At 40.6% G+C, this 23,867-nt stretch overlaps 2 protein-coding genes across 29 annotated transcripts in view; one reads left to right on the top strand and one right to left on the bottom strand.

Moving 5' to 3' along the window:
• SPIRE1 (spire type actin nucleation factor 1) overlaps nucleotides 1–23,867 on the top strand; it is a 217,323-nt gene that overhangs the window by 176,872 nt on the left and 16,584 nt on the right. For 14 of the 18 annotated variants that reach the window (XR_008616012.1, XM_055080687.1, XM_055080690.1 and 11 more), the window contains 5 exons: nucleotides 2,352–2,438; nucleotides 3,621–3,750; nucleotides 12,885–13,057; nucleotides 20,404–20,583; nucleotides 22,164–22,251. Coding sequence is in view for 17 of the 18 variants with exons in the window: in XM_055080687.1 (XP_054936662.1) it covers nucleotides 2,352–2,438; nucleotides 3,621–3,750; nucleotides 12,885–13,057; nucleotides 20,404–20,583; nucleotides 22,164–22,251 (658 nt within the window). In the remaining variant the exon portion in view is untranslated. The remainder of the gene's footprint in view (nucleotides 1–2,351; nucleotides 2,439–3,620; nucleotides 3,751–12,884; nucleotides 13,058–20,403; nucleotides 20,584–22,163; nucleotides 22,252–23,867) is intronic. The other 4 variants (XM_024120731.3, XM_028480732.2, XM_028480736.2 and 1 more) reach the window with 1 other exon arrangement.
• Nucleotides 9,854–23,867, bottom strand: part of PRELID3A (PRELI domain containing 3A) — a 125,424-nt gene continuing 111,410 nt past the window's right edge. For 2 of the 11 annotated variants that reach the window (XM_028480745.1, XM_028480751.1), the window contains 2 exons: nucleotides 15,490–15,623; nucleotides 9,854–11,376 (listed from right to left, as the gene is read on the bottom strand). In XM_028480745.1, coding sequence (XP_028336546.1) covers nucleotides 11,336–11,376; nucleotides 15,490–15,623 — 175 coding nt within the window. In that variant the 3' untranslated portion in view covers nucleotides 9,854–11,335. Of the gene's footprint in view, nucleotides 11,377–11,421; nucleotides 12,573–13,065; nucleotides 15,624–23,867 lie in introns of those variants that run through there. The other 9 variants (XM_055080710.1, XM_055080711.1, XM_028480743.2 and 6 more) reach the window with 7 other exon arrangements.

Raw genomic sequence — 23,867 nt, 5'->3', positions numbered from 1 at the left:
TAATTTCACTGACCCAGCAGCAGAATGGAATTTGCTGTTACTTTTTCTCCTGCTAGTAAGGACTTTGACTGACTGACTCACATCAATACTGGCCTGCCAGCTCCCTCATGAGCACCGACACACATTTTGTAATTGGAACTTACAACCTTGGCCTTATTGACTCCATTATCTCACTCAATCCTGCTGTTGTGATGGAAAGAACATTCAAATAAAAGTATACGAAAAATAGCTTATTATTATAGAAAGAGGGCTTCTCTGGTGGTTCAGCGGTTAAGAATCTGCCTGCCAATGCAGGGGACACGGGTTCGAGCCCTGGTCTGAGAAGATCCTACATGCTGTGGAGCAGCTAAGCCTGTGTGCCACACTACCGAGCCTGTGCTCTAGAGCCCGTGAGCCACAACTACTGAGCCCGCGCACCTACAGCCCGTGCTCCGCAACATGAGAAGCCCGCGCACTACAACGAAGAGTAGCTCCTGCTCGCCACAGCTAGAGGAAGCCTGAGCGCAGCAACGACGACCCAGTGCAGCCAAAAATAAAATAAAATAATAAATTAATTTTTTTAAATGCCAATTAAAAAAAATTAGAAAGATATGTGTTATCCTTTTCAGGAGTAGAATAGAAAGGTCTGATTAAGTTGTTCATACAATAAGGATTTTTAGAAAAGTCTTGTGTAACATGAAGTCCATGGGTAAAGAGTGGTGCCACGGTAGGCCCCCAGCTCTGCTGCTTGGGTACATGCCCTCCTTAAACCAAGTACTAGTGGTCACAAGCTTGGCTCAGCTCAGGCAGCTTTCACTCCTAACTCTAACCTTAGGGCTGTCCTGTCCTCACTCAGGACTGGGGGGCGGGGGGCACAGGGAAAAGGGGAGTGGATAATGTCAGCAGGCTTGTCACACACCCTGAGTGGTCACATTCGTGGGGGGCAGCCACTGGGCCTGGAAGCAGCAGTTCAGGATCTTTTTTTTTTAATTCATTTCTCAGGTGACACAAAATAGTGACATTGACAAAAAAATCAAAACTCATACAGCTGCAATAAAAAATTAATAACCAATTGATTAATGATCCTGAGCAATTAAAACAGTAATTAAGATTGGGAAGTACATAACAAAACTGTCCATGCCCTGAAGTCTTACAATTCAGATAAGAAAATACTTTTAAAACGTTTGACCAAATTTTACGATAATTCTAAAATTGGGCATGACATTCCAATAACAAATTGTGAAGCTTAAAGAAACCTTTCTAAGCTATCAAAATTTAAAAAATATCAACTATTGGTGCTAGAGGAATAAACAAATTATCTTTTTTCTTTCCAATAAAATTGATATCATAAAATTATTAGAATATGACAAGATAAAGAGTAGGTCACTAAAGTAGAGTGAAAAAGTATTATAGAGTTTTTTCAGGCAGTTCATAATAAAAATAGTATGCTGATTTTCGGGGTTTTGAGAAGTTTAAGGTATTCATCAGTTTTTTAAATTTGTAATTTGTTAACGTTTCTTTTTTCATCTATCTTTTATGAGAATAATGACAGAAAGTGCCTAGCAGTTCTGTTTTTTCATATGAGGTTGGGAAATAAGTATGACTTATGGTCACCACAACTGTGCCTTCTGAGTGGTCAGAATGTGAGTTTAGGTGGGGGTTTTTTGGTGGGTTTTTCTTAAATTTCTTAAAATTTTTGTAACCTGTTTCTTCAAAAAGAGAGGATGTTAGGGCAAGAGTCAGGTTCAGACCAGGCCCCTGCCATGCTCTTCTGCTCACTGGCCCTGTGAAGGGGGCAGACACCACCTCGATCTGAGCCTCAGCTTTGTCTAAGAATGTGAAACATGTCCCCACTCTTTCCCATTACCAAGATTTTATACAAGGATGAAAATAAGAGGTAAAAGACTTTTTGTTGTTGTTGTTTTGGCTGCGCCACCTGGCACATGAGATCCCAGCTCCCTGACCAGGGACCGAACCCGCACCCCTTGCAGTGGAAGCACAGAGTCTTAACCACTGGACCACCAGGGAAGTCCCAAAGACATTTGAAATTATACAGTAATTAAGTGTAGTGTTACTCTTTCCATTCACATTCATAACTGTAGAAACCTTTTGTTGGAAGGATGCATCTTATATATAATTTCCCCAAATATAGAACTAAAGTGGACGTGGAGTTTCTTCATTTCTGCATAGTTATTTTTGCTCTGAATCATTCAGCCATTTACTCTCCATTTTTATTGATTTGAAATGCATCCTTGGTGGAGCCAGATTCCACTTCAGTAATTTTGAAATGACATACGTTGACATACGTACCCAGAAACTTATAATGATAATCCTGTAGTCACATGAATCTTCTACTTCTTGTCTCCTTTCAGGTGAATGGTGATATTCCCCCTCGGTTAAAAAAAAGTGCTCATGAAATCATCCTGGACTTCATCAGATCAAGACCTCCTTTAAATCCAGTACGTAATTTGACATATTCCCCTTGTTTGGAGAGCAGCACATAATGAAGTATTCTCCTCTAGCCTGTGACCTCTAGAACTCAGCTCTTAAAGGAGTATTTACACTGAGCTTTCATTCTCAGAGTTATGAAGCCCAACTGTAAATTACATTCTTAAGTCACAAAAAAGTACTTAAAATTATTCAATACAGGCTGTCTTAGGATATTTTAACTCAAACAACCTGAGTTATGGTGTAAAATCTGGCCAAATACCTCCTAGAATAACAGCTGAATATGATACCAAGTAGTTCCTGGTGTGGGCTGCCCTCCCTGTTTACTTTATGGTACAAACACTTCACCTTGATTAAATTGTCGTTTTGATACTGTTTTACAGTAAATCCACCCTGCTGTACCTCCTCTTTTGTATTAAGTATCTTCCTCTGTTGACGAGGTTCTTTCTAGTGACCATGGAATCCGGGTGTTCTGATCTGGTTTGAATGTTGGTTTGCGTTTCCTCTGTTCTACATGTACCTCCCCCCCAGCTCCAGAGCCAGTGTACACCAAGGCCTCTCAAACCCCAGTATGTTCAGTAACTGGAAGAGGAATGGTGTTTCTTTGTCAGTTTGTGAGCATCTAAAACATAATTAATGATCCCTCTTATAAATCTTTTTAAAATAAGGGAAAGAGGCCACGTAGGAAATAATTTTAGGAAGGCGGGTGGTGGTGGAGCAGAAAGAGCGTGGAGTCAGATGGGCCCGGATTTGCACACTAGCTACACAACCTAGTGGCCACATGTCTCTGGGAGAATTGATCGGCCTCCCTGAGCCTGTATTTCCTCAACTATAGAACGAAGATAATACTCTGAGAAGGTTGTGATGACTTACTCAAAAACATTACTTTCAAAAACAATAATCGTAATAGGTAACGTACAGCTTACATTTCAATGGATTGCCTGTCAGAGTAGCACGTAGGGAACATGACTACAGATGCAGCAAAGCTGACTCCTTAAAGTTACTTGAGCACATGTGACTGAACCACTGTGATATCCAATAATCTCCCTATTGCTTGAAAATGGTCTTTTATCAAGCAGTGTTGCAATCTGTAAAATATAATTTCATAATGTGCTGTATGAGTGGACTTCAGTAAAAATTATTTAAGGACAACTACTCAAGCAAGTCTCTATAGCCATTGTATTTTTTCTAAGGCCTCAGCCAGAAAACTGAAGCCTACTCCACCACGGCCACGGAGCCTCCATGAAAGGATCCTGGAAGAAATCAAAGCAGAAAGAAAGCTGCGGCCCGTGTCACCAGAGGAAACCAGACGCGGCAGGTTAGGTGAGTCCGGGGCGTCGCTGGAAGACAGCACAGCAGCCCAGTGAGAGACTGCCGTCTGCAGGGCCCTCTCCCTCTCACACACACACACACACACCCTCACGCTGGAAGTCTATACTTGAGATTCACGGAATAGGAAATTGTTGCCCCGTGATGCTGAGTGTAGGAGAGCACCGCGCTGCATAGTGGACAGAGCTCTGCCGACCTCTAGGCTGTGGTTTTAGGACGGTCTCTTCACCTCTCTGAGCATCGATTTCTTCGTCAGCAGAAGGGGGATAAAGAGTCCTCTACACCTTCATTATGACTTTCATGTAAGAATTAAATAGGATCATGGTCAAAATACGTTATAAATTGTAATACATATACATGGATAAGTTATTACGTTTTAGAAATATAAGTGATACATAGTTTTACTTCAGGTTTCTATTGTCTTAATTATGGTTTGAAGATATGGTATTATGTGATGAGAGACCCAATTATTACTGATATCACTTATTACTCACGTTCCTTTATATTTATTATGTTTAATGTTTTTTATAAGCACACATTTTCATTTAGAGCAAAACCATATTATAAAATGTCAACATTTTTGTTTATGCAGCTGTCCTCCAATTTGTAAGATTAAAGATGCCCAAAGAATTCAGGGAAACAGTCTCGTGGCGCCTGAACAGGACAGGAGCCGGCCCTGTGGCACTGTCTCCTGGTTCTCTCCTCCGATCTCTTCTGCCTCTTTCAAGCCCTGCTTGGTCGTCCGGTTTCTATCCCGGGCTCCCTCTTCCTGAGCAACCACATCCTCCTCCAGGGTTTGTTTCTGGTTTCCTCAGCTCCCACCCTACAGCACAGGTTTCTCTGAAAGTTCAGACCCACACCTGCAGCCATCTGCTGAGCAGGGCCTCCTTGCCCCTCACGCAGGACAAGCCCCACAGCCACTGGTGACCTCGCCTGCTTTCTCCTCAAACTGTGTCCTCCTGGTTCTCCATCTCAGAGCCCAGGACAGATTGCTCAGCATCACCTCTGACTCTTACCCAACAGCCAAGCCCTGTGGGTTTTACTTCTAGGTCTCTCTAGTCCTCCCCCCTCTGACCCAGGCTCTCCCCTTCTCCGTCTGGTCAGTTGCGTCCACTCCAGCGGCTCTCCCTGCCTCCCATGACTCTCAGTCACTGCACACTGATGTTCTTTTGTTTGACTTTTGGCCATTCTGTCACACTGTGGCCTCCGTGGCAGCAGGGCCCACGTCTGTCTGGTTGGTTGTTATGTCCTGGTCTCCACTGCAGGGACAGTGATGAAAAGTACTCCCAGAGGTGTTGAAATAATAGCACGTACCTTCCAGGTACAGAGCTTCAGAGTGAGGGCAGGCTGTGTGAATTTATCCCTGTCTGATTTTTCTGGCAGCAAGTGTTTCCCTTTAAAATGATGTTTAAAACAAATCCATATGAGCATTTATATAATAATGAGCCAGAACATATAGACGACATAAATGGAGAGTTCTTATTCTGGGAGTCCTTGCATGAGCCTGAGGACGGTCTGTGAATCCCTTGAAATATAACAAATTTGTATGTATTTCCTAAAGTGTATGTATGTGCATTTTCTGGAGAGGGGGTTCATAGCTTTGCTCAGATTCCTAAAGGGTCCACAGCCTCAAAGAGTAAGAAACACTATGGAAAAATAAGGAAACGGTGTTATAGGATGGCTGCTTAAGACTGGATTTTTAAAAATTACTGTACCTTGAGAAGGAATAATGGGGTAATAGAAAAGTTTTCAGCAAAATTATAAGGCAAAACAAATATATTACCATGAGAAAAGTAAGCTTCACAATTTTTAGGAGAAAAGAGAAGGGATTATAAACTCCAGTGGAAGCACCAACAGGACAGAGAAAGGAACAAGACAGGCGTAACGTGCTTTTGTGATTTGGATGATATTTGACATACAGTTCCTTCATTTTTCCAAGTGTTTATTAAACAGCCGTGTCAGCTGTTGGAATAGAGAGACGAGCAGTCAGAGTCCCTGCCCACAGGCGCTGACAGAGGAAAGGCTCGGGGCAGCAGGTACATGTTCCCCCTGCAGCACCGACAGCAGCCTGTCAGGGGCATGGGGGTGGCCAGGGCTGAGCGTTCGGGAGACCAGCAATCCTTGTGGGTGGCAGTGGGACACTGCACGTTGCATAGAAGTGGCGTCACATGCCCTTGTCATATACATATTCTTCTGTTTCATTTTCAACAAGTTAGATGCTAACTAGCAGGAAATCTACTTTAGAATAATTAAATATCAATTTTCTGTATAGTATATCTTATTTTATTTTAACCTTATGAATTGGTGTTTCACAACAACCAGAATTGAGCTGTTATTGAAAGTGATTGTTCTATGAGAGTCTTACTTTTAAAATTGATCTTGTACCTTAATTGGAAAGTAAGAGATTTGGGCTCTTCTTTCTGCAGACCTACATTGGTTCTTACTCTAAAGTTTCCCCTTGGGGAATTTGGGTAAAGTTGGCAGAATTATCTTGAAGAAAAGTTCCCTAAATAGTTTTAAAACCTTACCCCTCCATGTAATTGCAAGTAGAAACCCACTGTACAAATTGGGGAAATGTTTAAAGAAGAACTATTACCTGTAGTTTCACCAGCAGAGGCATGTGCTGTGATGGAGCGTGTGTGTCATGAGGTGGAGACAAGAGCTGTGTGCACAGTGTCTGATGTCCCCATGTAACGTTGTGTGGGGCAGGAACATCTTCCCACGTCGTTAAATATGCCCCACAGCATTATTTATAAGGACGTGATTACTAACACATGGCTAAGTTGTCTTTTACTCGCCTATTTCCGTATTGTTTTACAGGCTAGCTCCATTTTTTTCCTGTTAAGTCTGAAAGTAATATTCTTTTGCATCAGTCTTTGTTCATATCTTATCATTTTCTTTTTCCCAACACCTTTTCTAACATCTCATACTATGAGATTTGGGGTTGTAAATGTAAATTGTTCCTTTAAAAACATCTGCCAAAAGCGTATGGAGAGATACTTTCATTCTGTTAAATTTGGGTGTTAGAACTGTATGCGGTCTGCCTCGGAAACATGAGCTGGGGGGACATTGTGCCTGACAAGCCTGTGGACCTGCGGTTCTCTCCTCTTCCGACCACACAGCCACCTGTCCTCCCTGACCTGGGGCATAGAATGGATGGGGCTACAATGAAAATAGGTAATTCTCACTCTTATGAATACCCAAACTCGTCAAACCTTGGTAATAACGTTTTTTTAATCAGCTTTATTGAGATATAATTTACCTACCATAAAATTCACCCATTTAAAATATACAATTCAGTGTTTTTTAGTATATATAATAAAATTTCTAAAACATATGATTTCAACAGGAAAGAAATAAGTTTATTCATAAGAGATTGTATTTATTTAACTTCTACTATGTGCTAAGCACTATTCTGAGCACCTTTTTTTGCATGGAATCATTTAATTTTTATAACAATCCCATGAAATAGGTACCATTATTCCCATTTTACAGATGAAGTAACTGAAGCACAGAGAGGTTAAATAAATTGCCCGGAATCACACTGCTAGTAAGTGGCAGAGCTGAGGTTCAAACTCAGGCTCTCTGGCTCCTGAGGCCTCGCTTCAACTGCCAGGTTACACTGCCTACAATAGAGAGTTAGTGACACTTTGTGATGCTGGTAGTACCTGAATGAGATTTTTTATAAGATGTTTCACCTGTATGCAGAGAGCCACATTTTCATCCTGAAATTAATTATTTAAGAATACATTTGTTGTTAAATTTTAAAGATTTTGTATGTTCCCTAAAATCATGTTTTAAAACATGGCTAGTTTTTTCTTTTTAACTCTTTTATATATAAGTAAAAAGTCCTATACTGTGATTCTAAAATGTTTGTATCTTTAACATGCTTTCATTTTTAACATGTTCTTTAAAAGTTATTTTTTTTTCTTTTATTGTTACTCCATTTCAAGTCTTAGTAATATAATTAAAACTAAGACGCATGGTTTTATTGTATTTCAGATTGTTATTCACTGCCTTCTGCCTTAAAGTGTGAAATGTGCCACCACAGGTCTTGAACCCTCCTCCCTTTTTCATCTTCCCTGTATATCCTAACAGCTGAATTATTTTCTTTTTATTGTTTGTTTTCTTTTTTCAGCAATGCGGCCACTTAGCATGTCTTACAGTTTTGACTTGTCAGGTAAAAAAAAAAAAGCACTTTCACACCTGACGTGGGTTTTGTGGTCTCTGTGAAATACATTTCATTCATCTGCTTGTTCAAACACGTCAAAAAAGAAAATTGAAAGGCTTCTTCTAAGCTGTGGTCAGTCAAATAAAACATTCTGTTTCTTTGAAAATAGTATACTTAAAAAAAATTAAAACTGTAATAAATCTGTTGCCTTGCAAGAGCCTGTGGAAGAACTGTGACACTTGTGGTCATGGAACACGGTGCCCACCCCACCCCCAATCTCATAAAGCAGCAGTCAGAGTCTAACAGAACTCTGCCTTCAGAGCATAGAAAACACTTTCAAGAAACAAAGTTTTGACACTTCTTACTCTCTAAAGCACTCAGTTATTCAGGTAGCTGAACTCAGAACTGTCAGCTGCTTCAGAGGACGACTGCTCCTCAGTTGAGGGGCAAGAGCTATCTGCGTACCCAGTGCTCCTGTGCGTAGGGCCTTGTCACGCGGGTTCTGTGTGCTGGTTAAGAGTCTAAAAACACACGAGCTTTGTAATGGCTTTGTTTGTAAAATATAATCATGTGTCCCGGGTTTGTAGTACACGTTTAGAGCCCTTCTGTTAAATAGACAGGGACTAATAGTGAAACAAGTAGCTATTAATGATTAAATTTGATCTGTAAAATCAGCCCCCCTTTTAAATTGAATTTTTAAATTATAAGCAAATTTTCAAAGCCAACTTAATCCCAATAAAATGTTTTGCACGTTAGAATTTTAGACTTTGGAAGCTGCTGTTTTGAATGTAAAATGAGATAAGATATTGCCACTAGTATTTCCTTCCAGAATTTTCTTTTACATGCCATGGAATTGTTGGCATCTCTTACATACAAATTCATATTTAAAGAGCCAGAGAGTTCTAGTATCATGTTCTGTCTGTGAATATTTACTGAGTATCTTCCAACTGCTAAAATAGTTCCCAACTGCTTTTTGAATTTCTATGTATATTTGTAGTTCTCTTAGGCATGACTAATATTTGTACTTTCAAGAAACTCAGATAAATATGTTATAGTCTTCACTTACTACTTTTGACTGACCACTGAGGAGCTTTTTCTATTTTCTTTATCCATTTGACAATTTTTATTTTATCAACCATTTGCAGAGTAACTTTGTAAAAAAAAAAAAAACTTGGTCTGGAAAATAAACTCAGAAATGTTTGAGAACATATGTGTTACTGCTGATCTCCAAAAGTTGGCAACACATACTAAGATCCATCTCTTCTAAATACCTACTAAAGATGTTCCTCCCTGGCGGGCTTTCTGGGAGTGGCCGCTGCCTAAGCACACTGGCTGCTGGCTCCCGTGAAGTAGGCACAGGTGGCTGACCTGTATGGCGTGCATGCCCACACACATGTATGTAGGTGTGTTCGTGTCTTACAGGTTATATGATGGGTTCTTGTGTTGGGAAGAAAGCTCTTGGTGCTGAGCTTCCTCGATGTAAAGGAGCAACAAAAAATTTTGATTTGCTTTCACTGCTTATCATTTGCCATAATTTATTTTGTACCTTAGTGTACTTTGCAATTTCCACACGCTTCATTTTCGATTTCTTGTGTTTTCATTGTGTCATTTTGACTAACCAATTTAAATGTCCCAAATTATAAATGGAAAAGACTGATCTGTTCTTCTAACCTAAATGCAAAGATCGGGATGCATTTCTTGGTTGGGAAATTAGCTAACTAAGGAGTAAATATTTAAACGTGTAGTGTAGGTAATGCACGTAAGTGTAGACTAGGACACATTGAAGTATGTTCTGCTGCTCAGGTATGTTTTAGAAATATTAATTCTTAGTGGAAAATGTTAATCTAGTCAACATTAATTAAGGTAAGTATAATTTATTTTTCTGATGCAAATATTAAATATACAATCTTTATTTCAGCCATATTTCCTCCAACTAAATAAGGCAGCAGCCTGGGTGTATCTAACAGACATAATTATTACACTATGTAATAATAGAAGTTATTACATAAGGTATTTAATATCATGGTTGTGCGTTTTAGATTCTGAACCTGAAGCATGTGACTTCTAAAGCTCTGTGTAGCATCTTAAATAGTTTGCTTACTTATAAATATCACCAGAAATTCTGTCTTATATAGAAGAAGTCTAAAGTCTTATCCAAGGGTTTGGTTTTCTCACCAGATACACTGAAGTGATAATGAGGATTCATTCATTTGAACAGAAAAGTATAAGTAATAAAACTACTTAAAAATATCTCTTAAAAGTATGTTCAACTGGGGCTTTTACAAATATGCAGTATTAGATAAAGTCACACACAGTATTTAGTCTTACATACGGAGATCATCCTGAAGCCTGACTGGGACATAACATATTCTTCTGTTAATTCCATTTATCCCAAAGCTTTGAACTGAGTACTAGGTGTTTATTTCAGTAGTTTGAGTCAGTGAGCTCAAGTACAGTTACCAACCTCAGCAAAGTCTTCAGGCAGTTAGAGAGCTATTGGGTAATTTCTCAGATACCTTGCATTGAGAATGAAATTAGCTCATGGGAGTCACTGTCACTTAAGTGTTCCCTAAACTTCAGTGCAGACATCACCCTCATGATTTTACCAGACTTAAGTGCCACCAGTACTGTTTAAACTTTTTAAATCTACCATAAATGACTTTAAAATTTTTCTTAAGCAAAAACATCCATAAAATCATGTATCTGATATAGTAATTATATTTTTTCTGAAACATTAAATATATAACCATTAAAACTGTGTTAATGTTCCTCCACACACCACTGGTGACTTCACCCTTAGGGAAACTCTGGCTTGGACCTGTGAGACCAGCCTGGAGAAGCTCACTGTGTCTCTAGGCAGAGCCTCAGTTGGCTGTGGATAGTTGGGCCGGTGGGAGATGCACGTGCTTTTTCTTGGAAGACTGGCTGCTGCTACTGCGTGAACCTCTGGAGGAAGTGTGTAAAACATGTGTGCTATAGAATACAATTTTTCAAAAGATACTTCAAGACCATATTTAAACATTACCTTTTTTCTTGAATAGGAATTAATCAATTAGCCCAATCATTTCCTCCTTTGCTCTCTGGAAGACTTTTAAATTACGCTCGTAAGTGTGGCAGCCTACTGCTCTCTACACCTTATGAAAGGTTTATTTAAAGATTTTAACCTTTGTAATTTTGTAAAAACTTGCTGCTTTTGCCCTTTTGTCCCTTCAGCACACCCCATCCCCCAATCATATATTTGTTCTAGCTACTTAATACCTGGAGAGGTAATAACAAAATTAACTCATGCGTTGTCAAGTTTTCTGTTAAACATTTTATGTAAAATGATAAATGATTGATGAAAAGTCTGTCTTCTTCCTTCCTTTTTTCCTTTCCTCATTCCTTTCTTGCTTACTCAAACCCTTCCTTCTAGTTCACAAGGGCAGTTCCAGTTCTGGTCTTCTTGATAGCTAAAAATATGCAGAAATTGTGAATATTAAGTTAGATATACATCATTTATAATAAATAATTTACATAATTCTTTTAAATAATGTCAAGGAAGGCTGTACTAGAACATACTTACATTCTGAATGTTACCTGGAAATCCACCTCTTCCACTTCAAGCATAAAACTATTACATGTTGGGGGAGCTACTATAAATAGAACATTCTTGTATTTTATAGTTACTTCAGGTACAACGCTTCCCCCCCAATACAAATGAGCATTAATCCTGTCTTTTCAGTGCCCAGCATACCCTTTACCCCCGACCATGGGAGTTTCACAGACTGCTCCATGGGCAAAAACCAGGTTATGGGCTGGTCTGTGAGTTAAATCATGCAGGGACTGCTTTTTCTCACTTTTAAATACTCTAATTTAGTAGTTAGTTATTAAAATTATTAGTTATTGAAATACTGAAGAAAATTAGTTCCACTTGAATTGGAAGATTACAGCCTCCAGTACAAAAAATGGTGGCCTTTTAGAATCAGTACCGACAAGGATTCTAGTGTCAGCTCTGCCGCGCTGGCTGTGTGACTGGCTGAATCACCCTTAGCCTTAGTTCACTCACTTACAAATGGAGATAAAAATCAGTGTTAATAATTGCTAACATTTACTGTGCACTGCCTTTATTACACACAGTATTAAGTATTTTATATGCAGTTGATAACTTATTTAATCCTCACAACAAGCCCATTTCTGTTGTTAGCCCCATTTTACAGTTGAGGAATGACGTTTAAGTAACTTGCTCAAGGTCAAACAACTAGAGCTAGACTTTGAATCCACACCATCTGCATCTTAACTATACTGTATACTCTAAACTTTATACGTTATGCTACATACTCTTATTCTGTACTCTGTACACTGTACTCCATACTGTATGCTCTTGTGTTCTGTAGTCTGTACTCTGTACTCCATGCTCTGTGCTGCCACATTTCTTTCACTGCCTTCCCATCCAGATTTGAGCTTTGGATAATCAAAATCAGCTTTATCAGATGAAATGTATCCCAGAGTCTTTGTGTTCATGTTTATATGCATATAGATTATTAGCTATTTTTATTTTAAAATCAAACCACTTTCAGATCTTACAGCCATATGTGCATGCCATCACTCTGATCCATCGATTAGTAGCTCTTTAGAGGCTAAAAGGAAAGTTAGCCTCTCTGGGCCTCTGGAAAATAGAGAAGTTGGAGTCAGTTATCTGTAGTATTTCTTCTAGCTCTAAATTTTTATCTACAAATGTGAATATATAATTATTCATTTAAAGGTTTCCTTTATTTGAATCTGACAGTTAATGTCAACACAAGTGTTGTATATGCATAGGTGTTACTGTGTCTAGCCTCTGTGTTGTATTTGCATGACGTAGAAATGCCGTATCACCTCGGGTGTGATTCCAAGTGCAGGTACTTGGAAAAGTGTGTTTGGTTCACTGATTACCTTTCTGTGCTCAAGAAAAGGTAAGCTTTCACCTTTGTTTTACCAGAGGTAGCTACCCCTGCATCTCCAAAGAATGTCCTGGAATCATCGATGGTGAATGGAGGTTTAACGTCACAATCAAGAGAAAATGGGGCAGGTGCCGTACAGCAGGTGCCTGTGCAGCGGAAGAAACTCCTCAAAGCCCCAACTCTGGCCGAGCTGGACAGCTCTGACTCGGAGGTGAGGCCCCGCGGCCCCCCATGTCCTGATTCGGGGTCAGGAGGCGAGCGCCCTCCGACCGGTCCTCGTGTTGCTCCAGCTGTTACTTAATCTCTTCCCATTTTTCAGTCAATTAACGTTAGGTTTAAAATTCATTCATTTAGCAGGAAATGAAACAGTGGATTACTTACTGTTATTTAATAAAGGCCAATATAGTGGCTGTAGTTTATAGAATAACTTGTGACATACATACGTAGTCTTAGATTACAGTGGGGTTAAGATAAGTCAACAATTTTCAAACCTATATTTTCTTAAATATGTTTCCCTTTGTTTTGGGGAAGGAAAGAGAAAAACATCTTCATAGATTCTTCTCTCTCTCGCACACACACACACTCGCACACACACACACACACACACACACACACACACACACACACACATCCATACTGAAGTTTCTTTCTGTAATAGTAACACCAACAGACAAGTCCCCCAACACTGTACCCATGCCCTGCAGATCCTTCCTGTTCCTGACGTGGGTGCTCCCAGATCTCTGCAAGCCTCTGTCTGCAGTGTCACTATTGTATGTCTCCACTACCCGACCCTCTAAGTCAGCTTATATAAAATGAAATGATTTCCCCGCCCCCTGCCAAACCACGCTACACACAGCAGGCTTCTAGTACCCTGTCTGCTGTCTCGGTTGCTGGCTCCATTCTCTCCTCATTCATCCAAGTTAGAACTTGAGGAGTTATTCTCTCATAATGTCCTCACCAGTCTCCACACCTCATCCAGCAATATCAGTAATAACAATTTTGCCACTAAATGTTTTTCAAACTTCAAGAATAGTAAAGAAGTATTCTTATTACTGCCCAATTCAGTGCATGCACTCTCTCATCAGTCATATCTTATCTTCCTTCTTCCTAGCTTCCCTGATTCCATCTTGCAAATACCACTAGGGTCTTTGTCTTTGAAACCTTTTGAAGGCTTCCTGCCACTTACAGGACTAAGCTCCTGTCCCTGAAGAAGCTGCATCAGAGCCTGCACCATCTGGTGCCTGCAACATCACTCTGCGTCAGTTTGGCCTTCAGCCCCACTGGGCCCCTCGCTCTTTCCTGCTCACTCCCTTGTTGCTCCGCTCTGTGCATCTGCATGCAGCCTACACCCAGCTCCTCCCCGATTCCATAATAACCCTCTGGTCCGTCTGTTGTGTTAGAGCACTTGACCCTTTGTAAAATAATTATCCATTTATTTCTCTCTCTCACCAAGTGCAAGCTCCCAGGAGGGAAGGTGCGGAATTCACCTTATATTCCCAGCTCCTAATCCCCAGCAGACACTCACGTATTTAAAGAAATTCATGCTAAACTGCGAGAACAACAGTTTAAATTAAAAGAAGATCTAGTGGTTAGCCACTAGAACTGTGATGATTGAAATGTAAATTATATTAACTTAATTTAAAACTCAGTTCATTGAGTTCTCACGTGTGGCTGGAGGTGACCAAGCTGGACGGTGTTGACACCAGTGCCGCCCTCGCAGAGTCTGCTGGGAGCACCTGTGTCCAGTGCAGGGAGCGTGCCATCCCGTGTCCAGGACCTCCTTCCTGTACTTTCTTCGTCCTTCACTGCCCTGAGCTAGAATGCCCAGGCCATGAGAAGGGCAGTGGGTGGCCTCTGCAGTTGTCTTAGTTTTCCTCTTCGTGAAAATATTGTGCTGATGCCCTAAATCCAAATCTTGAGATGATTTGCTAGACACAGTTCTCTTAATCACAGCGAGGCTGTGTTTGCGTGCCTGCCCATTAGTTAGAAAGGAAGTGTGAAATACGGTGCTGAGAAGTGTTGAGCCTGGTCTTTGTCTGGCTGCTGGTCCAGGCCTGGGTAATCATGGCTCCCATGATTGGGAGTAAGGTGGGGACCTCTGATTTCTGGAACAGAGGGAATGGTCCTGGGCCAGGACTGGAGCAAGCACACCCCTCTGTCCTCTTCCCTTACAGCTGATGCTCTGAAGTACTAAGGAGGGGCAGGGCAAAGATGCTGAATGTGAGAATGCCTTACATTCCTTTTTTTTTTTTAAACTTCTGAATATAGAATTTTAAAACTTCTAAATATGTTCAAACTTTAAAATTTAGAAAACACAGATGAGCAGAAGCCTTTAATTTTAAACAGCTATATTTCAAACTTGGGCTTTGTGATAATCCAAGTTTCAGTAGAGGTGTTTTTTTTTTTTTTGGTGCCCTCTCTGAGGCTCCGTAGGGTTTCTTTTGATGAAACTCGGCTTTAATTTAATTGTGGTAGATTAGTTGTGTTCATCCTAAAAAGCTTTCTTAACTTTAGCCTCTTTAAGATTACCTACCGACTGGTTGAAGCCAACTCAGAAAAATGTCTCTTTTAAAGCCTGATAATTAACCGATGTTTCTATAGACATGAACGAAGCACCTTGAAACTCAAGCCGGGTTTCCTTACAGTGTGAGTTAGTGAGGAACGTGCCGTGGGCTCTGGCTCTGCTTTGTGGACAGTACACGAAGACAGGTCCCTTTGTGTCAGCCACCACCGTCTCCTCCATCTGAGGTCTCCTCCAGCTCCAGAATGTGGCAGTTCTGTCCATAAGTATGAAAGCGGAAAAGAGGCTGAGGAGTCCTGCCTTCTCTAAATTGATGGATGGGTGTTCTTTTCCCCACCTTAATGGATTCCTGGTGTCAGGGAATTCCTAAACCAGATTTATCTCTGGTTCTGTTTGCTCACTTATAAAAATGGCCACAGATACTAGGACAGATATATCCCACATCACATTGCACAGTGTCTTCATTCACATTTTATAGTAACGTTTTTTCACACTTTTTTCTTTAACTCTTCTCCTATTTTTCCTTTTCGCCAACTTCTTTTTTTCCAATGCCTCTCCATTTTTTCCATTCATATATTTACCAAATGCCTTCAGTAAGCAGTAAAGGGACAGCAGTGTGATAGGCTTTGTCCCCTTGCTCATAATCCAAATGGGAAATAAGAAGCATACACTGAGTCATTACACGTGTTTGGTGAGTGCTCGCGGCCTGCCAGGCATCTCTTGAGCCACCCGTGTGTGATGCCAGCAGGGGGCCGGGGGCTGGAGAAGCCTCAGGGAGAGGGAGGACCTGGGCTGAGGAGTCAGGCGAGGAGCGCAGTGGGCAGAGGGCTTCCACTGTTCGTGGCATGTGCCAGCCCACGTCACAGCCGGTCTCCTGTTTCTCCCCTCTTGGCCTGGACTTCCCCTGGGGGCGGAGAAGCGGACTGACCCCGCCTGTCTGACTTGTCTAAAGCATTCCTGGTGGAGGTTGCACAGGAACAAAGCTAAGACTCAGGCCTGTAGTGGAGGCCAAATAAAGAAGAAGCTCAGAAAAGGCTGGTCTTACTCTTTTCTTCCATCCCCTCAATTTTATTACCACTTCCCCATTTTTCCTCCTCCCCTCCCATTTACTGAGTGGCTTCCAGAATTTTTTTTAAGGACCAAAACTTTTTCTTCACATCAAAGCTGTAGAAGTACAAGGCGGGTCAGCTAGAAATGGAGGCGGGGCTAGGCCCTGCCCTCCACTCCCTACCCCGCCACCTCCCCATCTTCATGCCTTTTCCATTCTCAGAGGAAGTGTCCCCTAGGAAGTCCCAGCATGCCTGACACTGAGCTCGTCCCTCTGCGGACGGGGCACCGTACTCACTCCTGGAGGAAGTGCTGCTGTGCACGATCACACGTCTCCTGCTGACCTTGCAGTCTCTCCACCGGAGGTTTTTCCCTCAGGTTTAAGAAATACCTTCCAGGGGAATTCTCTGGTCGTCCAGTGGTTAGGACGGCAGGCTCTCACTGCCGAGGGCCTGGGTTCAATCCCTGGTTGGGGAACTAAGATCCTACAAGCCATGCCGCACGGCCAAAAACAAAAATAAAAACAGACCAAAAAAACCCTTCCAGCCACCAGAATACCGACTGTATGGTGAACGCTTTCGTACATGATCTCATTTAATTTTCTCTTGCACAGAGACTTCATACTAAGAGGTAACTGCCACCGTTCCAGGGTAGCAGCTCTGCTAACCTCTGCAGACATACTTCATTTGATTCCATTGTGCACCAGAAAGTTCCTGTTGCCCCTTGCTGTCTTTGAGGTTAACTTAAACTTGGGCCCAAATTATCACAAAGAACAGGTTCCTGTCTAAATATTCCCTCATTGAGTAGTGAATTTCCCTGTAAAGAGTCAATATATTATTATAAGTCAGATATTCTTTTGAAATATTAATGGATTATTTACTTTATCAACATAAACTCAGCTGCTTTATGTAGAAAGAAAAACTCCTTAATCCTCTTCAGAGCCATGAGATGATGACTTGCCCTCAGTCTTCTTAATGCCGTGCGTCCTTTGTTCCATCAAGGAAATGCATTTTCTTCCTTTCTATCAAGTGAGACCTCCAGTTGCAGAACCAGTAAAGGGATTTTTTTTTTTCTCTTAGATTTACCCAGCAGCTTTGTGCGTTTAAATTATAATAGTTAAATAATCAGCATTAACTACAAGCTTGAATTGATGTCCTTAAAAGTTTCTAGTTGTGAAACTGGGCTACTGGTAGTGACCCAGAGACTTTATACCCTGCTTGAGGCCGTAGGAATAGGTTATCTAATCTGCCATTTTGCCAGAACTGGAACTAACCCATGTTTTTTACTTAACAAAATATTATGAGCATTTTCCCATCTGGTTAATCCTTTTTCAACATGATGCCAAATATCTGTGTGGTATTCTATCATAATAATATGCCATATTATATTTAACCAGTCCCCTGTTTTTGAACATTTAAGCTGTTACCAGTTTTCTTTTATTATAAATAATATATTGTGAACATCCTTATGATACATTTTTGCTTTGCATTATTTTTCAGGATATTTCTAGAAGAATGTTTGCTAGGTGAAAGAATGTACATATTTATAGCTTTTGATACATATTGCCAAGTTCCTTAAAGAAAGCTCTAATATCTTCTTTTTATTGAGCCAACTCTATGTTATACTTTAGGTATTATAAATTGATCAGACCCTAGAAGTAGCTATGATCCTTATATAAAAGATAAGGAGACAGACACACAGAAAGGTGTTGTCTTTGAACTAAGATTGTTAAAGAGTAAATCATAGAGATGGATTTGAAACCCAAGTCTAACTCCAAAATCTGCATATCTCATAAACTTTGTAGTATTCCAACTAGCAGTATATGAGAATGCCTGAATTTAAAATAACTTAAACTGGAAAGGGGCTTAGAAATCTTGTTTAACGTCATTACTTTTCAGTTAGAAAACTGAGCCCCTAGTAGAGATAGAGAGAGACCAACTTTAGAAAGTCAGACAACTTTTCAGTAGCAGAATCCCTGCTAAACCAGACCTCCCAACACCAGATCTTTTTCCATCACTTTTTTTTTCTCTTCCTAAAACTCTAAACCTCAATGTTTCTTGCTTATCTTTAATAACCTCTGCTAGCCTGTCCCAGGTAACATTTTAAAAGTCAAGATAAGCTTTGATTGGAGCTATATCAAAGCTTTCAGTAGGAAAGCTAAGCAAAGGAGCTGTATCTGTGCCTTCACTGGGATTCTTTTCAGGAAGAGGGAGATTTTCCTTCCTGTTAAGTGAGTTAGGTGCCCAGGCTGGCATCTGAGACGATCTGGCAGCCTTCAGTGAGAGCGCCACTCCGGGAGCAAAACTGCGGGACTTCTGACAGTGACCTCATTGCATCCCGGACCTGATTAAGAGTCACTGGTCAGGACATAGAACTAGAAAAGGCCTAACTTAGTGTCAGAGACTAGTAACTTGGATCAGACAATACAAATAAGCAAATTTCAGAAACCAGACCAGGCCGTAGAAAAGACTAATGTTAAGAGATGTCAGAGACCCACTGAAACACCTCAGCCAGGCAGAAAGTGTTGAGTCAATGGGAGTGGACATGACAGGGACACCACACGCCCCCTGGTTCTTTTCTGGGCGTCTCCGTGACTCCTCTGGGGCAGGAACTAATCCTGGTGAAGATTAGTTTTCTTTCTTTCTTCCTTTCTCTCTTTCTTTCTATAAAGTAAATACTTTATATATATAGTTGATGTATAATATTATACGTTAAGGTGTAAAATACAGTAATTGACAATTTTTAAAGGTTATCCTCCATTTATACTCATTAAAAAATATTGGCTATATTCCCCGCATTGTACAATATATACTTGTAGCTTATTTTATTTTATTTTTAAATTTTATTTATTTATTTGGCTGCATTGGGTCTTCATTGCTGCGCGCGGGCTTTCTCTAGTTGTGGCAAGCAGGGGCTACTACTCTTCATTGCGTTGTGCAGGCGTCTCATTGTGGTGGCTTCTCTTGTTGTGGAGCACAGGCTCTAGGTGTGCAGGCTTCAGTAGTTGTGGCATGCGGGCTCAGTAGTTGTGGCACACGGACTTAGTTGCTCCATGGCATGTGGGATCTTCCTGGACCAGGGCTTGAACCCAAGTCCCCTGCACTGGCAGGCGGATTCTTAACCACTGTGCCACCAGGGAAGCCCTTGTAGCTTATTTTATACATAGTAGTTTGTACCTCTTAATCCCCTACCCCTCTATTGCCCCTCCCCCACTGCCGCTCACCACTGGTAATCACTAGTTTGTTCTCTATATCTGTGAGTTTGCTTCTTTTTTGTTACATTCACTAGTTTGTCGTATTTTTTAGATCCCACATATAATTGAGATCATACAGTATTTGCCTTTCTCTGACTTATTTCACTTAACACAGTGCCCTCCACATCCATCCATGTTACTGCAAATGGCATAATTTTATTCTTTTTCATGGCTGAGTAATATTCCATTGTATGTATATGTGTGTGTGTGTGTATATACCACATCTTCTTTAGCCACTCATCTATTGGTGGACAGTTAGGTTGCTTCCATATCTTGGCTACTGTAAATAATACTGCTGTGAACATTGGGGTCCATGTATCTTTCAGAATTAGTGTTTTTGTTTTTTTCAGATACATACCCAGGAGTGGAATTGCTGGGTTATATGGTAATTCTATTTTTAGTTTATTGAAAAATCACCATACTGTTTTTCACAGTGGCTAGACCAATTTATATTCTTGTCAATAGTGTACCAGGGTTCCCTTTTCTCCACATCCTCTCCAGCATTTGTTATTTGTGGGGGTTTTTTTGTTTTTTGATGATAGTGATTCTGACATCAAAATGACAGGTATGAGGTGATAGCTCATTGTGGTTTTGATTTGCATTTCCCTGATGATTAGCTGTGTTGAGCATCTTTTCATGTGCCTGTTGGCCACCTGCATTTCCTGTTTGGAAAAATGTTCAGTTCTTCTGCCCATTTTTTAATCTTTTTTTTTTTTTTTTTTTTGATGTTTAATAGTGTGAACTGGGCTTCCCTGGTGGCGCAGTGGTTGAGCGTCCGCCTGCTGATGCAGGGGACGTGGGTTCGTGCCCTGGTCCAGGAAGATCCAACATGCCGCGGAGCGGCTGGGCCCGTGAGCCATGGCCACTGAGCCTGTGTGTCCAGAGCCTGTGCTCTGCAACGGGAGAGGCCACAACGGTGAGAGGCCTGCGTACTGCAAAAAATAAATAAATAAATAAATAATAGTGTGAACTGTTTACATATGTTGGATATTAACCCCTTATCAGTCATACCATTTGCAAATATTTTCTCCCCTTTAGTAGGTTGTCTTTTCATTTTGTCAGTGGTTTCCTTTGATGTGCAAAAGGAAGTTTAAGTTTAATTAGGTCCCATTTGTTTATTTTTGCTTTTATTTCCTGTTTTAAGAGACGGATACAAAAAAATATTGCTACGATTTATGTCAAAGACTGTTCTGCCTATGTTTTCCTCTGTATTTAGATCTTTAATCCAGTTTGAGTTTTTTTGTGTGTGTGTGGTTTCTGCTGTTTGTTTCTAGCTCCCACCTCATAACTACTGGAAAGTCCTGGTATGACTCCTTTTTTCTTTTCCTATGAGATACTCTTAGCTTTTATTTCCTTTTTGACCTTCCATAAGCAGAAGGGGATTATGCTAGTTCTTGCTGGCTTTTCTAGAGACTTGTGTGACCTCCATTGTGTCTGGGGTGAGGCTTTGCTTACGTTGCCTGACTTGTTCTTGGTGGTGAGTATCAAGAATGCAGAGGTTGCTGCTCAGACTGGCTTTGTTTGGACTGTGCGGTTTACAAGGCTTTCTTCTTCTCTTGTTCCTTGGCCAGATCCTTCGTAGTGAGGCGTGTTCAAAACTAACGCTTTCAGCAGTAGGTTTTAGGTAAAGCCAGTTTTTAGTGAATGGCTAATTCTTAAGGTTACCTTAACTAAGTAGGTCAGAGAGAATTTTCACTATCTGTTTCACATAGTCATAGATTAATATATTAACCTAACTTTCTTGTATATTTAAAAATATTTAGCAGTTTTCTATACGTATTATGGAAATAAGTTGTCTTCTAGTTAATGTATATCCCCTGTCATGTAGTAAATAGTAAATTTTTCATGAATAAACATTATACTTTATTTTGGTATAGTCTAAAACAAATTAAGAAGGTCTCTTCTCACTGGTAATAGGAATTTAAACTTTATTTGGCACAATGCAGACATTTTTCTAGATTCATATGACATTTCATGAAATATCTGTTTTCATTCATTCAACAAATATTTATTCATTACTTAGTAAGTGATGGATTTGGTACTAGGTAACAACGATGAACAAGATACACCACATCTACCTTTGTGGGGTTCCAAGTCTATTACTTTTATAAATGTGTTAAATACTCCACTCATGATAATATTAATCACCATTTCTTGTGTGCTAGGTAATGTGGTAAGCATTTTAAATGTGTTCTCAGATTTGTCCTTGTAGTGACCTATGGAAATTATGAAACTAAGATAAGAAACTTGCTCAGTGTCACATCACTCTAATGAGGGACAAAGCCAGGGCACAACCCAGACATGTCTAATTTTAGATCCTTTCTAGCTTGTCTCCAACTTGCCTTGAACCTTTGACATTAAAATTTGGTGCCTCATGTTAAATATTTATGAGTTAACATTATTAATTAGCATGAGATCTCTCTCTCTCTCTCTCTCTCTCTCTCTCTCTCTCTCTCTCTCTCTCTCTCTCTCTCTGTCTGCCTGTGCCTTTCTCAGGAAGAAACTCTGCCCAGGTCAGCCAGCAGCAGTGCATCTCCCTCCTTCCTTGAAGCTCCCTTTCTGGAGGCTGTGTCCACAAGGAAGAGTGAGTATTTGTAGTACAAAGAACTAGTGTCAGATGCCTTAAAAAACATACTTGACCTAAAAAAGGGAATCCCAAAGTGCCTTGTTGTCATTTGGGGTAACTAGTTACTTAAAGAACTAACCTTGGAATTTCACTAGTCAGGAAGAGAAATATTGTTATTTTCCTAGAATGACATCATAAGGTAGGGCTAAATGGGCAGTTGGGTCTCAGATTCTCACCTTATAACAAATCAGTCACCTTTGGGCTTACAGATAATAGTTGTAGGGAATAGGTCAACTGTCTGTATGTATTTTTTAGATTAATTACCTCCTTATCTAAATTTAAGCCAGAAGCTCTGAATAATCACACTTGTTATCATCCCCACTACACACACACGCACACACACACACACACACACACACACACACACACACATCCTTACCCACGTACATGTGTAGATAGTAAAAACACCTTTATAACTCTTCAGGCAATACAGAATCTAAAGTTAAGTGATTTTTTAAAATACTATTGGTAATCTTTTCATTTATAAGATCAATATAAAGGATTAAAAATTATATATTAAAGGGGAGGATTCTGGGAAGATGGCAGAGTAGGAGGCACCGGAATTTGTCTTTCCACCTAGACAATAATTGCAGTGGTAGAATTTGTCTGATGTAATTATTTTTGGAACTCTGGAGTCTGTTGAATGTCTAAAACTTCCAGGGTTAATTTCAGTAGATTTCAGCTCATAGCACAGTGGCAGCTACTCATCCCCCACCCCCAGCCACATGACAGGCAGCTGTGTACTGTTCTTTTTTTTTTTTTTTTTTTTTTTTTGCGGTACGCGGGCCTCTCACTGTTGTGGCCTCTCCCGTTGTGGAGCACAGGCTCTGGACGCGCAGGCTCAGCGGCCATGGCTCACGGGCCCAGCCGCTCCGCGGCATGTGGGATCCTCCCAGACAGGGGCACGAACCCGTATCCCCCACATCAGCAGGTGGACTCTCAACCACTGCGCCACCAGGGAAGCCCTGTGTGCTGTTCTTAGAGCAGCTTGCAGGAGCCAGGGTGGACAAAAAGGACCCTGTCCTCCAAATATTGGGGATCTGTCCTCTGATTGCTGATTAGTGCTTCTGATTTCAAAGGTGCAAAGAGGCAGGCAGCCATTGTTGCACTGTTGCTAGCTTCACCCCCGCCCCCTAGCTGAAGTCATCTCCAGGGGATTTAAAGGGCTGATGCCTTTCCCCCACCCCTTCATTTTTCATGTTTCCCCTTTCGAAAGTGAAAAGGCTAGAACATTCAAAAACAACGGCATATGCATATGGGAGAATTAGAAAGTGACTATGATCGCCCAGGGAATGGCTCATAAAAGACCTGAGGAAATGTTAAGTTTACACCTCAGGCTGATCTTCAGAGATCAGCCTTCAATGGCAAGAAAAACAATAAACAAAAACAATAACAAAACCCAACAAAGCCTGGGGAAGGGGAAAATCTGACTTCCAGAGTTACCACACTGATAAATTCAAATGTTCAGTATTCAACAAAAAATCACAAGGCATATAAAGAAACAGGAAAGTATGGCTCATTCAGAAGAACAAAATAACAGAAATAGGACCCAGAAAAAGACCTGATGACAGATA

The sequence above is a fragment of the Physeter macrocephalus genome, chromosome 19, assembly GCF_002837175.3.
Source record: "Physeter macrocephalus isolate SW-GA chromosome 19, ASM283717v5, whole genome shotgun sequence".
NCBI lineage: Eukaryota > Metazoa > Chordata > Mammalia > Artiodactyla > Physeteridae > Physeter > Physeter macrocephalus.
The sequence above is the reverse complement of the archived record's forward strand: the minus strand, read 5'-3'. Positions and strand labels throughout refer to the sequence as shown.